General features: G+C 49.5%; 1 protein-coding gene and 1 non-coding gene across 2 annotated transcripts; both read right to left on the minus strand.

The window, feature by feature from the left end:
• Window positions 1–4,771: 4,771 nt before the first annotated feature.
• On the minus strand, window positions 4,772–14,605 carry EEF2 (eukaryotic translation elongation factor 2). The gene is made up of 15 exons (XM_070415813.1): window positions 14,512–14,605; window positions 13,364–13,578; window positions 12,345–12,526; window positions 12,050–12,261; window positions 11,336–11,514; window positions 11,069–11,174; window positions 10,224–10,337; window positions 9,854–9,992; window positions 9,508–9,703; window positions 8,556–8,814; window positions 7,829–7,936; window positions 6,758–7,111; window positions 6,239–6,421; window positions 6,027–6,159; window positions 4,772–5,481 (listed from the first exon to the last, which is right to left on the minus strand). Exons 1-15 carry the CDS (start codon window positions 14,512–14,514, stop codon window positions 5,288–5,290), a joined length of 2,577 nt encoding a protein of 858 aa, XP_070271914.1. The 5' UTR covers window positions 14,515–14,605; the 3' UTR covers window positions 4,772–5,287.
• On the minus strand, window positions 11,588–11,652 carry LOC139011926 (small nucleolar RNA SNORD37). Its single transcript, XR_011471736.1, has one exon. It is a non-coding gene; the product is annotated as a small nucleolar RNA SNORD37 (small nucleolar RNA).
• Window positions 14,606–15,204: the final 599 nt, after the last annotated feature.

Genomic DNA, 15,204 nt, shown 5'->3' on the forward strand with positions numbered 1-15,204 from the left:
ATCCTCATATCCTGGCAACACAATTCTTCCTCATACATCCCCCTCCCTCCGAGCACATTCAATTTCTCATGTCTTATTTCCTCCCCTTAGCACATTCTGTAACATTCTGTAACCCTTCCATGCCGCAGTCCCTCACCCTAGCACACCTGAACCCCAAATCAATGCTGATCCACCTCAGATGCCATCAAACACAAGACCCTCTATCTTTTGGCCTTTGCCAGCTGCCCTAACATCTTGCCATTCTCCCTTTGTTCACTCCAACCCCATTTGCCTTCCTTCTGACCTCAAACATTTCATTCCTACCCTAGATCTTGACATGAGCTGCTGCTTCTACCCGGAGAGCGCCTTCCTCCATTCTTGTCTAACTCCTATGCACACTTCAGCACACAGCTAAAGCAGCACCTTCTCCCATACCCAGTTTCCCGCCTATTACATCTTCCATGCATATAATACTTTTCTTACAACTAATGAACCAATCTTGATACATTTTTATTAAGCAAAATCCACTTAATTCAGATTCCTGGTTTTCCGTCCTTTTTCTGTCCCATGATCCCACATGATTTAGTTGCCACATCTCCTTAGGCTCTTGGCTCTGACAGTTTTCTCACTTCCCTGACTTTTGTTCTTTTGTTAATCCTCACCCAAGGATAATCTTTCCATTGATTTTTTTTTAAGAGAGTGGGAGGGAAGGAGGTGGAGGTGGGGGAGAGACATCAATGTGAGATGTATTGATTGGTTACCTCTTGAACTCCCCCTGACTGGGGCCAGGATGGAACCTGCAACTCAGGTACATGCTCTTGACTGGGAATCGAACCTGAGACCCTTTGGTGGGTGGGCAGACATTCTAACCATTGAGCCAGACCGGCTAGGACTCACTTCCATGTTTTTGATGAGTCTGAGTTTTGAGGATTGGTCAGGTATTTTGTAGCTTTTTCTTGAATTGGGATGTCTGATGTTTTTCTCAGTAGAGTGGAGTGATCGGTTTTAAGACCAGATGTAAAGTGCCATTCTCATCACATCATATTCAGAGTCCATACTATCAACATGACTTATTGCTGTTGATGTTGAACTTGGTCACCTGGCACTAGATGTCAGGTTTCTCTTAAAGTTACATGTTTTTCTCTGCTTCTAAACTGTATTCTTTGGGAAGCTACTGATGCATAACCCACACTTAATGAGTGAGGAGTTGGAACATCATTTTTACTTGAAGAAAACTGGCAAACAATAATTCAGACTGTGTGTTTGGCAGGCATTTTCTCAAAAAATGAACAAATCAAGCCTGTCACTTCAAGGATAGCAATTGACAGCATTAGTTGCCATGACAAAATTTGAGGTTTCAACCAAAAAAATTTTCAAAATCTGCTTAAGTTTCACTTTAACACTTTCCTAATGAAATTAATAAATGTGATTTTTCAAGTATTTAGTGAAATGTGCCATCTCAAAGCTCCAAATTTGGTTGACCATGTGTTTCCAAATAGTCAACACTTGATGTTACAAAATCATGCATGGGGAAAAACCCAAAGTGCAAGACAGACCAATGAATTTTAATGTAACAGTATAAAAAGCTCACTAATAGGATTTCAGATATTACATTTCAGTAATTAATCTTTAAGAAACTACTTGTTGAGTTTTGGTGTTGCATCAAAGAATAGCCACAATTATCTGAAAACAAGTATTAAGATGCTCTTCTTTTTCAAGTATGGGATGACTGAGGCTAGGTTATCTCCTTAATATTCAACCAAAACAATGTATTGTGCCGGAAGGCAGTCCATCCTTGCTGCTTGACACAGTTGCTGCAAGGAAGAAACATCTGCACAGCTTATGTTTCAAGGGACCTGGCGTATATGGCATATGTTTGCTCCCCCTCTTAGCGCTATGTGTTTTAACCAGGACCACCTCCCCGAGAAAGGTTGTTTCCCCAGGTAAGGATATTTCCCTGGAGTTAGGGATTAACAGGACTAAGGAAGAGAATAAATCAGTAAAACCCCCTAGTGTTACAGAAATACCATGCACTACTTAGGAAGAACTTGGACTAAGACTGTTGGCAATAAATTTGGGATTTGTTGGGCCCACATCCTCAGGGATCTGCCCACCAGGGAAAGCACCAAAGCCTATACCCCTGGAGACCCACCGACACAGGGCAGTCCCAGGGAAGGCAAGCAGCGAGACTGGGAGGACATAACCTTTACTGGGTAGGATAATCTCCTTCAGTCACTTCCTTGTAGCCTATCAGTAGAGCAGTGACCTTGGAATAGCCCTTATAATGGAACACAGAGGTTAACCTAGACAAGATTAAAATCAACAGAACTAGATAGAGACAGGATTTTTGGCAAAGGTCAGATAAGAAACTATGGAAATGAAACAAGGAACTGTAGGTTACCCAAAACATGGTACCATGATGTGATTATAGAGGCATGCTTATAGGATCAAATGGTATAAATACAGATTTAACAGGACAATAGAGAGAGAACCTGGCTATGCTGATCAACTGAACGCTGACTCCATGTCATTCCTTCTTCACTGACTCCGTCCACACCTTTGGGAACCCCTGGACCTGCTGGGGCTGGACCCCAACAGTATTGAAACAGATTTAATGCAGAAGCAGATGGGACTCCAGCTATCCTCTATTAAGCCAAAGATTTCAAAGACTTGCAAAAATGTTACTATTTTGTTAGGAAAACAGGCTTCCACCCCTAAAAATAGGTTAACATAATGGGTTTATCATTTTTAAATCAATTACTATTTTTAAGTTTCTCAGTTTTAATTTCTAAAGATGGTAAATATCAGTAAATATATTCATTTTAACAGAAGTTCTTTGGGGTCCTCAATGTTTGAGTGTATAGGGTCCTGATGCCAAAAAAAAGTTGAGAACTGCTGGCCTAATGCAACCACAAAAAATAACACAATTAAAATTAGCAAATAAAATGAAAATATGGAGCAATACACACACATACACAAACACTTGTAACAGACCAATGCTCAGGTGTCATTACCGATATAATGAAGTCATCAGACATCGGCCCCTATAAATGGAATCACTGTGAATGTAACAGCTATAAAAACACATCAATATGAAGGGGCTCTATTAGCAAGGCATCTGTAAGTGGCACTGTCATCAGTTAATTTAGAATTGGTTAAAAATTTTTGAAGTTAAACCAATGCAGTTCAAACTTCTCAATTTGTAGTCATATTCCTGGCAAAATACTAGGTACTAAAAATGTGCAAAATGGCCCTAGCTGGCTTGGCTCAGAGGATAGAGTGTCGGCCTGCGGACCGAAGGGTCCCGGGTTCAATTCTGGTTAAGGGCACATACCTCAATTGCAGGCTCCTCCCCAGCCCAGGCCCTGGTTGGGGCATGTGCATGAGGCAACTAATCAATGTGTTTCTCTCACATCAATGTTTCTGTCTTTCCTTCTCTATTTCACTCTAAAACAGCGGTTCTCAACCTGTGGGTCGCGACCCCTTTTGGCAGCCGTGGGCAAACTACGGCCCGCTTGAAATGAATAAAACTAAAAAAAAAAAAAAAGACCGTACCCTTTTATGTAATGATGTTTACTTTGAATTTATATTAGTTCACACAAACACTCCATCCATGCTTTTGTTCCGGCCCTCCGGTCCAGTTTAAGAACCCATTGTGGCCCGTCAAAAAGTTTGCCCACCCCTGCCTTTGGGGGTCGAACAACCCTTTCACAGGGGTTGCCTAAGACCATCGGAAAACACATATATAATTACATATTGTTTTTGTGATTAATCACTATGCTTTAATTATGTTCAATTTGTAACAATGAAATTGGGGGTCACCACAACATGAGGAACTGTATTAAAGGGTCACGGCATTAGGAAGGTTGAGAACCACTGCTCTAAAAGATCAATGGGAAAATATCCTCTGGTGAGGATTAACAAAACAAAAATAAAAGCTTTAAAAAAAAATGCAAAATGGAATACAATGTATCCTGGATTGGATCCTGAAACAGAAAAGGACATTAGTGGAAAAGCCAAATGAACCGTCACCTAGTTAATTGTATCATACTAAAGTTTTCAAGGTTTGACAAATGTACAGTGGTTATGCAAGAGGTTATCTAACATCTTTGCAATGCTTTTGTAGATATGAAATTACTCAAGCATATTTTGTAGTGAAGCAATGATTGAGATAATGGTAAAAAATTCTCATCAACAGGAATGATCTGGTGGGACTTGAGGATGCCAAGTCCAGAGTCTGCATGTGGTTATTTGTGGCTTTCCCCATTGGACCATGGACTCCATGAGCAGGGACAATTTAGTTGTCCATGCCTACACTAACCATTATGGCAGCCCCAACACCACCAAACCATGAAAATGTAATGTTAAAACTTTAAATTTCCTTGCCCTGGCTAATGTAGCTCAAGTGGTTGGTTGGGTTTCCTGCCTTGCACCAGGTTGCCAGATTGGTCATGCTGTGTGTGGCAAGGTGGGGCACAGCTGATCAATGTTTCTCTCCCTCAATTGCTGTCTAAAAACCAATTTTAAGAAATCTTAAAATCAGTTCCGTGGCTACACTGACCCGAACATTTCCACTGCTGTCTAGCCACATAGTGGCTGCTCCTCCAGTTAGGACTGGTTCACCACCACACAAATTCCATTTGATAGCCCTGGTAGTCTTATATTTAAACTGACACTTCAGTGTTACATTGAACTTTTTGTATGACAGTATAACCCACAGCTATGCATACTGGCATAAGAAAGTCCATTCCAGCCTGAGCGAACGGAGAAGGAAGTCAACAGACAAAGGCAATCACCACCATAATCAAATTTATTATTCCAATGGCACTAATACAGCTTTGAGGTGCTCTGGTGACATTGCACAACATTTCCTGCCTTCTAGCTTCTGTCCAAACAGAAATGTCTACCTGCTTATTCTTTCCCCCTTTCTGGGGGAAAATCCACTGTGGGCCATTTACCCAAATAAACCTCTTAATGCGTTTTAATTCTTTTTCTTTTTTTTGACATTTGAGTTTTCCTCAGAAATGGAAAGAAGTGTTGGGTGTCCCATCCCACCTCCCCCACCAGCCAAATAAGTCCCTGTAGCCAGGGCATTTCTGTTGCCTCTGAAATCTTGAAATAAATATACAAAGAAACAGCATCAAGTGTTCATGTTGAGCGATGGCACAGAGTGGCCCCAGAACCAGCCAGGCGAGCGGCACTGTGTCTGGACAGTCTCAAGATGTTGTGGAGAATGAGGGCTTGTTGTGGTTGATCATGAGCCGGTGAGGGGGGTGGCACCTGGGAGGCAGGCTGCAGGAAGGGCAACCTACAATTTGTCCAGGAAGTTGTCCAGAGCTGGGATGCCTTCCTTCAGGCCTTTGCGCTTACGTGTCTCGGCCACCACCTGGCTGGGGCGGCTGGTGTTGTCAAAGGGGTCTCCGGGCAGGATCTGCCAGTGGTCGAACACACACTGCGGAAAAGCCTGGCCACCTGTGTTGGATCTCAGGTCGGCAGTGAAGCCTGTGGGAGAAGCAGGTACAGGGCTCGCTGGGCAGTCCAGACTTGGTACGCTGGCCAAGTCTGGAGGTGGGGACACTCACACCAGAGAGATCAGAAACTAGACAACCTGGATGGGATCAGACATTAAAACCCCTAACCCTGCTCCTCACCCAGGCTTGCTCAGAGACCACTACTGAACAAGTGAGGTAATGCTGGCCCACCTCAATCTCCAGCTGCTCACCGAGGGTGAGCCTGAGCTACTTCTCTGCCAGACTCGATCTTCAGATCTCACAAATTTACACGCCTGAGTGACCACTTCCCCCCCAATTCATCAATTCTGAGGTCCACAAGAAGTGGGCCACCTTCTCCTCCTACATAACCATGCTGCTCTTACATCCCAAATGGACAGGGGAACGGGGAGCAGTTTGCGGATTACATCCATGGCTCCCATTAGGCTGCCTCACTCTGGGCCTTGCATAAGGGGCAAGAAACGAGTCTATCCTGGATCAGTCTGGCTGGGGAACAGTGGACTGTGGGCATCTGAGAGCCACCCAGCAAGCACTTACCAAAGGACTCATTGACAGGCAGGTAGGCCTTCACAACAAACATGGGGGTGCCAGCCACCTGGGTCTCCTCAAAGACATGGCCCCGCTTCCTGTTCAGGACTCCGTAGATACCACCAACCACTTGCTCTGGACACTGTCAGCAATAAAAGGCTATTTAGCAGTTGCTCGGTGGGAAGGGGACCAGTAGCAGCAGGACAATCAGGACTCCCTACCTGGATTTCCACAAGGTAGATGGGCTCCATGAGTCGGGGCTGGGCAGTTAGCACACTGGCATAGAGGCAGCGCCGGGCTGTAGGGATGATCTGGCCACCCCCTCGGTGGATAGCATCAGCATGCAGTGTTACATCATGGACATCAAAGCGTACACCACGCATGTTCTCCTCACACAGTGCCCCCTACAGAGGAAGGGGCCAAATTCACCATCAAGCTCCTGCCTCTACTGCAGTCCTCCCTGAGAGGGAAAGGCCAAGTCACACAGCTGTGCTGTGCCAGCCTCCAGGTCTGCAACCACAGAGACCTTACATCTCTTGCCTTGCTCACCCTCCCTAGCGTGCCCTTCTCAAGAGGTAGGACCACTGGCCCCACTTCACTAACAGAAATAAAAACAAGTAACCCCAAGGATTTCATCCCCACCAAAAGTCTGCACAGGTGAGACTGGGCCTATGCCAAAGTCCCACTGATGAACTCTGATGCTAATAATTTTTCAGCTGGATCACCAAATGGCCCCTCACCTCTTTTGTGGCCCACTGGAAGCCGGCCACTACGCTGTCCTTGATCTCGTTGAGATACTGCACACCCTTGGTGATGTCAGTAAGGATATTGGGCCCAGTGCCATCGGGCCCGAAGCACCAGATCTTGCGTGCCTCAGCCACATCCCACTCGTACTTCTCAGCCAGATATCGGGCCCGCTGCTTGAGCTCCTGGCGGGCAGACACTTCACCCTTGTCAATGTCCTCAGCCAGGCCGTCAGGGAAGGGCCGCGCCTTCATGTACAGTCGATTGTGCTTATTGGGAGACTTGGACAGACAGAGCACATTCGACTCCTCGCTAACTGTCTCACGATAGGAGACAACAGGATCGGATTTCTGCAAAAGGAGCATGGAAGTCAGGTCTGCAGGAGGAAGTAACCGCCCAGGACAGGGGTCTCCTAATGAGACTCAGGAAACAGACGGGTAATAGGTGCAAAACTCAGAATGACTAATTTAGTAGCACAGAGCCATGCACATCTCACTTCTGCATAAATACAAAGTATGCAGCTCTTCCCTTGCAGGGGGCTACCCACTGCCAATAGGACTGGCTAAAGAATAATTTATTTTGTGAAATTCTACGCAGTTATTACTTGAAAAGAAGAAATATGCAAAATGTAGGCACTGGCCTAATCCTATTTTGACACATGGAAGACAAGATGAAAAAGCAGTTAACTGGCGGGGGGGGGGGGGGGGGGGGATGTATTTCTACGAGTGGAATGCCTTTTAAGGGACTTAATGAACACGGATCCAAGCTCAGTTATTTAAAAAAGTAAAGGATGAAAAATAGAGGGCCAGAAACTGGACCGAAGGTTGGCTACTAAATGTCTATGCTCTTTAGAAGCTGTATTTGGAGATTTTGGAAAGCAGACTTCCCACACTCCAACCTCAAAGCTGTTGAGGATGTGTATGAACTGCTGGTTTCATATGGGGCAGTCACCTAATGTCCTAGGCGCGGGTGGAAAGGAGGGAATCATCAGAGCCCAGCCTGGACAAGGGCTCTGCCATCCCTACATGCCATCCATCCCTACCCCTACCAGGGACAGCATGCTTCACCTTGATGGGAATGCAGGCGTGGTCCTCTTCCAGGTCTTTCAGGCAGATCTCCAGATGCAGCTCACCAGCCCCAGCAATGATGTGCTCCCCTGACTCCTCAATGATGCACTGAAAGAGGCCATATGTTGATCCAACAATCAAACCCAGAGAACTACTTGGAAAACCCAAGGAACTGGGGAGTGGAGAATGGCAGGCTCCAAGCATCCCTTTCTAGTTGGAGGTTTTTAGGGACATTTTCAGGGCCCGTGGGGGGAAGCAAGGAGTCATATGAGCCTTTATTTGCTGGTTCTCAGTGTTAGCCTAAAAAAAAAAAGACCCATCATCTATAGCCAGTCTACAGAAATCCAAGACCTGGGCTCCTGGACAGTAAACTGACATTAAAAAGAGCAGCAGCCCCCGACCAGCATGGCTCAGTGGTTGAGCATCGACCTATGAACCAGGAGGTCATGGTTCAATCCCCAGTGTGGGTGTACAGGAGGCAGCCAATCAATGATTCTCTCTCATCATTGATGTTTCTCTCTCGCTCTCCCTTTCTGAAATCAATAAAAATATGTACTTTTTAAGAAAAGGGCCACAGCTCTTTTGGGGATGGTGTGTGTTTCACACACACCTGAATCTCCAAACAGTTCCAATTGGAAGTCCCTCCTTATATGAGAAACCACCCAATCTTTTCAGCTCAGACACTGCAGGTGGTGGTGGTGCCTCCTGCCAGGGTATACCTGCCTACCTGCACCATAGGGTCTGACTTGGCCAGCCGCTTTAAGCCCTCCACCAGCTTGGGCAGGTCAGCCGGGTTTTTGGCCTCCACGGCAACCCTGACGACAGGGCTCACGCTGAACTTCATCACCCGCATGTTGTGGGCGTGCTCGAAGGTGGTGATGGTCCCTGTTTTCACAAGGAACTGGTCCACACCCACCAAGCCCACAATGTTCCCGCAAGGCACGTCCTCGATGGGCTCCACATAACGGCCCATCATCAAGATTGTTCTGGGGGAGAGACAAAAGGTATCAATCAACACCGCTGTGGTGCCAGGTCCGGGAATGGCTGGAAGACAAAGCCTCCTTCCTTCCGGAGCCTGTGGTCATCCCTCCTGCATTGAGTGGTGCTGCCACCCCTAGGACGTCAAGCCTTGGCTCTCCACTGTAACCCAGGTGACTGTCTCAACAAAGTGCTGGCTCCTGTGTACCAAGACAGAGCACTACCTGCCATTCCTCATCCCCCATGCGGGGCTCCACACACCTGACCCAGGGCTGAGAAAAGGCAGTGTGGTGTGGGAAACCCCTGTGGAGGGAGTCAAAGTTCTATCTTCCCACCACCAATGCCTAGAGTAGGTTTCGGGGTAGGGCTGACATAAGACTGACATCTCTGAGGTCAGCACCTGCTCTCTGGGTAGGTAAAAATAAACTGTGTTGCCACTGCTGGGAGATCAGGAACATCTGCCCCTAACTCAGGGAAGGGATTCTACCCTGAACATTAGGGGGAGTGAGCCCCCTGCTTCCTGTTGTACCTCATCCAGACAAGCCTCTCCAGGTTGAGGACAAAAGGTGGCCAGAGGGCTCAACACTACATCCTGCTGGGCACTTCACGTAAACCCCTCTGAACTCCTACTCCTGCGGCTTGGAGCAGGGAGGGCGGGCTGGGACCAGCCTTGGTCACAAATGACTAGCCAAGCACTTCACCTCTGGATTGGCTTCAGGTACAGGTCCTCCTTCTTGCCTGGTGTGTAGTTAGGCCCCATGATCCTGACCTTCAGGCCGGTGGACACCAGCCCTGAGAAGACTCGACCAAAGGCATAGAACCGGCCTTTGTCAGAGGTCGGCACCATTTTGGAAATGTACATCATAAGGGGTCCTTTGGGGTCACAGCTTTTAATGCCTGAAAAAAAAAAATCCACCAAAGAAAGCATGATTCCCTTAGGGTTCAGCCTTCCAGAATCCTGAAACACTTAAGCTTGGCAATGAGCAGCCTTCTAACCACTGGCTGCTCTGGGGGCCCCCACCCAGCATTCAGGTGAACCCCACATACCCATGGCTGCCTCATCGTCGGGGGGGCCCTCATACAGGAGCTCACAACGGTACTTCTGGGCGGTCACAGGGGAGGGCAGATGAATGGTGATCATCTGCAGCAGGGCATCGCCAGCAGGCAACCAGCGGCGCATCACAGCCTACACAGAAGGGTCAGGAGGCAATTCTGAGGAAAGCCTTCTGCATCACGTGCTCACCAAGGTGGCTCATATGCACGATTCCCTCTAGAAGAGCCATGCAAACACCTGAGGTCTTCTGTCCACCCCTGCTGGTAGCCATGCTGCAGCTGGAAATGCTTCTAACAGCCAAGCCAGAGCCCACCACTGGCAGGGAGCCCTGATGGAGACTCTTGGGCAGCCCCTCATGCTCACCTTCAGAAGTGGTTTCCCTTCTTTGTCCTTATCTTCACTGTCCAACTTGATGTCCAGTTTTTCAATCAATTTTGCTGTCTCCTCTTTCTTGAAATTCATGATAGCATCAAATACCTAATTGGGGGTGCGGATGGCAAAGTGGGTTTGGGAACATATTAGGAAGCCTGCAGCTGCTTCCCACTGAGAAGCCTAAGGCCATGCACAGAGCAGAGAGAGGAAAGGTTACCAAAATCCTCACCTTCCCACAAAGGACTTGACCCAGACAGAGCAAGTCTTGGGGACATCCCCCAATAGATCGAAAAAAGTCTATTCTGACTTACAGACCATGAACACATTTTTTTAAAAATATATTTTATTGATTTTTTACAGAGAGGAAGGGAGAGAGATAGAGAGTCAGAAACATCGATGAGAGAGAAACATCGATCAGCCGCCTCCTGCACACCTCCCACTGGGGATGTGCCCGCAACCCAGGCACATGCCCTTGACCAGAATCGAACCCGGGACTCTTCAGTCCGCAGGCCGACGCTCTATCCACTGAGCCAAACCAGTTTCGGCATGAACACATTTTAACTAACAAGCACTTAAACCTCAGTGGCTGGCAGAGCAAAACCCAGACCTTCCTGTCTCAGCTGACCTAACCAACCCCAGCCAGGGATGCTGATGGCCCCTACTGTGTGCCCCTGCCTATCTTGTCAGTTGTCAGGATGGAGCCCTGGGGATTTCACCCTTACTGTGCTGCCTCACCCATATCCCAGCAGCCATCTTGAACCTGGCCCTGCCAGGAGCCACTAGACCCAAGGGCAGCCTGGGGGATGCACATCCATCAAGCACATGCAGCAGCTCACCTTGAAGATGGGGTCCAGGATAAGCTGGCAGAACGTCCGTGGCAGCTTCTTGCCATCAGGGCTTGTGGCGGACTTGCTGAATTTACCGTTGGCTGGATCAAAGTACCTGGTGAAGACCCAACCCAATTAGGCTAGGGGGCCTAAATCAAGGTTCGACAGAATGACCCCCCAGACATGAGGTGTTCCTACACCATACCGTCACCTACAAGTCCCTGCCCACCTCGCAGATTTGCTGCAGAACGCCCTGTTCCTCCCTGCAGCACTCACCGGTCACCCCACAGCTTCTTCATCATGTCCTCTACTTTCTTGGCCCGCTCAGCAGGCCCCAGCTGGCCCTCACCCTTGGCGGCAAATTTGGCCACATACATCTCTGCAAACTGCTTCAGGGTGAAGGCCCAACCATGGAGACCAGACCCGAAGCCAACAGTCCCGAGGACAGGGTCAATCTAAGAGAACAAAAGAAAGCTGTGAATGGGGACAAACAGAAACCCCAGCTATGAAGTCCCTGGGTGCCATGGGCTTCAGACATCAGATTTCATCAATTGCCATCAGGTCAAAGTGAAGAAATTTTAGTCATCATGTACAGGATGCCCAACTTGGCCTTCATCCCCTCCACCAGCAAGGGTTAGCAGTAACACAGAGGGCACTGCCCCTACCCTGCTTCGGCAGGCAGGGTACCCCCCCTTCTCCACAGCCTCCCCAAAAACTCAAGTGTTGGATGAAGTCGATACTAAAAGCATTCCAGCCCCCTTCTTTGTCACCCCAACATTCCTAGAAAAACCAACTTTCAGGTCCTCCAAGAAGACCGAGGGGACCAGACTTGTGGTTCCCCCAGGACAGTCCCCACAGAGGGAGAGGGAGGTCACAGCCCTTTCCAGTCTGGGAAGAACACAGCCCACCCGATCGGAAAGATGGGAGGAATGCAATGGGGTGGACAGAAGCTTGTCGAGGGATCCCGACTTCAGCTGACAGGACACTTACCATGATGTTACCCATGGGGCCGCTCTCGCCCTCTCCATAGGTGGAGATGATGACATTGACGTTCTCCACAATGCGCTGGAAAGTCTGATAGAGCTCCTCAGGCTCCAGCTGCAGCTCAAGCAGAGCCCGGTCCATCTTGTTCATCATCAGCACAGGCTTGATGCGCTCTGCAATGGCCTGCCTCAGCACTGTCTCGGTCTGCACACACACGCCTGGGGGTGGACACAGGTTTTTCGTCAGCCAGAGAGGGGACACCCCCAGGTTCCCAGGCAGGATGAGGAAACCGCATGCTTACCAGATACACAGTCCACTACCACCAAGGCACCATCGGTGACACGGAGGGCAGCTGTCACCTCTGAGGAAAAGTCCACGTGCCCAGGAGAGTCAATGAGATTGATAAGGAAACCAGAACCATCCTTGCTCTGCTTGATGAAGTTCAAGTCATTCTCTGAGAGCTCATAGAAGAGGGAGATGGCCCTAAGGAGATTGGGACAGGTTGAATGAACGAAAGGCACACCTGTCCCATTCTATAGCTCTTCACTGTCCTCCCGAAAACCGCAGAGGTCGAACTAGGGTTCCTGTCCAAGGGCAGTCAGGTCAAACAATCCCTAAGCAAGACGGTATGTGGTAATAAGCCAGACCCACGGCCCTGAGTGGACACTGCACCACCTTCTCCACTGCATTACTCATCCCTAGAGACAGACTTCAGATTTCCCACGAAAGAGCCCTTGCCCACCTCCCTAATAACAGCTACAAAGGGACGAGCCCATCTGTCCAGTCCCCAGCATGGGTCCTCCCAAGCTCAACACACCTGATTCCAAACGGCAACTGCGTGACCAGGCAAGACTCAGAAACCCAGAAGACTACCTTTCACCCACCCTGTGCCCTTCAGCCCCAGCTGAAATGGTCTCAGAGCAGATAAACAGAGAAGCTCACAAACTCCCAACTGAAAACAAACAGCAATTTCAGTCACTTTGCTTTGGGTTCTCACCCCACTGACATCCGGGATCAGGAATGTGACATTGGAGGGGGCACTCCCAGACATTGCCAAAAGGTCCTTCCTCCCTGGGGTGGGGAATCACTGGGTTAAGCCCCTCTTCCTCTGCAAGTTCCAGTACCCCTCCCATCACTGTCTCTCCCTGGCTGCAGAGCTTTCTCTCTCACTATACTGAACTCATCGACTCTCACCATTCAAAAACCTAGACTCCTTCCCAGGGGCCTCTCAGGAAAGGGACTGTGTCTGAGCTGTCCCCACACCAGGCTCCAGCTGAGTCCCTCCCCGCCCCAGTCCAAAGAGCACCAGGGCTTGCTCACGTTGACTTGATGGTGATGCAACGCTCCTGCTCATCCTTCCGGGTGTCAGTGAAGCGGGTCTCCCCAGCCCGGGCGGAGGCGATGATCCCGGCCTTACACACCAGGGAGTCCGTCAGCGTGGACTTGCCGTGGTCCACGTGAGCGATCACAGACATGTTCCGTATGTTGGCCTTCTTGTCCATGATGGCCCGGATCTGATCTACTGTGAAGTTCACCTAGGCCGGGGGGAGGGGGAGGCTCAGCCTTGGCACCAAGACTTCAAGCGAAATCCTGCCAGCACCATGGCCAGGAGTGGGCTGGTCCTGGGACAGCCCCAACTCCCACCCGAACTCCCCCTTCTCTGCCGATACCCCTTTAAAAATGCCACTTGTCCCATTTCTGAGAACCCAGATTTCTAGCTGTCACTCAACCCAGAATCTGGGGCTGGGACTAATGACAACCAATTTCCGGTAGATGGGATGACGTGTGTATGTGTGTCCAGTTAAAAAACATGGACGGTATAAAGCTCCCCCACAAACCCACTGGGATTTCTCATGCTTTACCCAACTCAACAGCTTCTGTAAAACCCAAGGTCACCCTTCCGCCTGGGGGAATACGGGGCCCCCACCCCTTAAGGTCCCTAAATATGCCACCACCACCCCCATCTGGGGAGAAGCTTGCGCACTGCAAGCCTCCACCTCGTGGCTCCGGAGTCGGCTTCACGATTGGGCGATACAAACACAGTGAGAAGCCAGGCCGACATTAGAAAAAGGCTTTTGGGGTTTGGCCTTCTGGGTTTTGCCGTTTCCCTGTTCCCGACACAAAGTCGAACTTAAACCCCCGATCGGTGGGTTACATAAGGCGGCTCCCCCTCTCCCCGCTGCCTCGGCGGCGCCCGCCATTACAGCGTCTGCCACATCATCAACACCCAACCCCGCCTCCGCCCCAGCCCGGCCCGGCCCGGGGTCCCGTGAGACGGCGGCGCCCTCGGAAGCGAGCAGCACGGCGCAGACATGGCGGCCGCCGCTTTCCCAACCCCAGGCCCGCCAACCCGGCCACCGCCATGTCTCCTTCCTGTCCAACCCGCCCCAGCACTCCAGACCCGGCAGAGCCGGCCCCGCAGAGGCCCCGCCACCGTCCTAGGCCCCCAGCCAGACGGTATTGCTTACCATGGTGTCGGATGGCGGTGGATTCTCCCAGGTAGATCCGAGAGAAGGGAATCGCGCCGAAGATGCGGCGACGAGGGCGGAAGAGAACGCTGACGTCAACACCCGGCCTTTTATAGGCGAACGCCGGTTGGGCTGATCATCTGACTGCGCTGCGGGGGCGGGGCGAAGAGACGTCGTGCGCACGCGCGCGGATGTGCGCTCCCAGGTAACCCTTTAGGCGCGGTGGAGCTGCCTTGGGATAACGCTTCTGCGTTCTGCATCTGGTTTTCCCTGGGGTCGGCCCCTTAGCTGGAGGCACGCCTCTGAGATGCAATACTCAGGCTCATAAAGCAAAAAGTGCCGTTTTAGCTGAGCATATTAATCATAGCTTGCAAAATGCCAAACATATTAAAAAGCACAATACAGTCCTGGCTGGGTATCTTAGTTGGTTAGAACATGGAGGGGATACACCAAGGTTGCAGGTTCCATCTCTGGTCAGTGCACATACAAGAAGCAACCAACGAATGCATAAATAAGTGCAACAACAAATCAATGCTTCTCTCTCTCTCTCTCAAATCAATCAATAAAAATTTAAAATTAAGAAAGCACATTACAATAGATTGTACCAAAGTCAATTTTCTGGTTTTGATATTATGTAAAATGATACCACTAGGAGACGCTATGGAAAAAGTACTTAGAACCTCTCTGTACTAC

This window comes from Myotis yumanensis, unplaced genomic scaffold (assembly GCF_028538775.1).
Source record: "Myotis yumanensis isolate MYYU_CA2020_CCGP unplaced genomic scaffold, mMyoYum1.0.hap1 SCAF_5, whole genome shotgun sequence".
Lineage (NCBI taxonomy): Eukaryota > Metazoa > Chordata > Mammalia > Chiroptera > Vespertilionidae > Myotis > Myotis yumanensis.

Bases quoted from the DNA above. Each gene is read 5' to 3' on its own strand.
- EEF2 (XM_070415813.1), bottom strand. The intron at 11,515-12,049 runs GTAAGTGTCCTG...TTGTTCTCTTAG, and splicing joins GCCCCATGGGTAACATCATG to ATTGACCCTGTCCTCGGGAC. The intron at 8,815-9,507 runs GTGAAGTGCTTG...TCTCTCCCCCAG, and splicing joins TACCTGAAGCCAATCCAGAG to AACAATCTTGATGATGGGCC.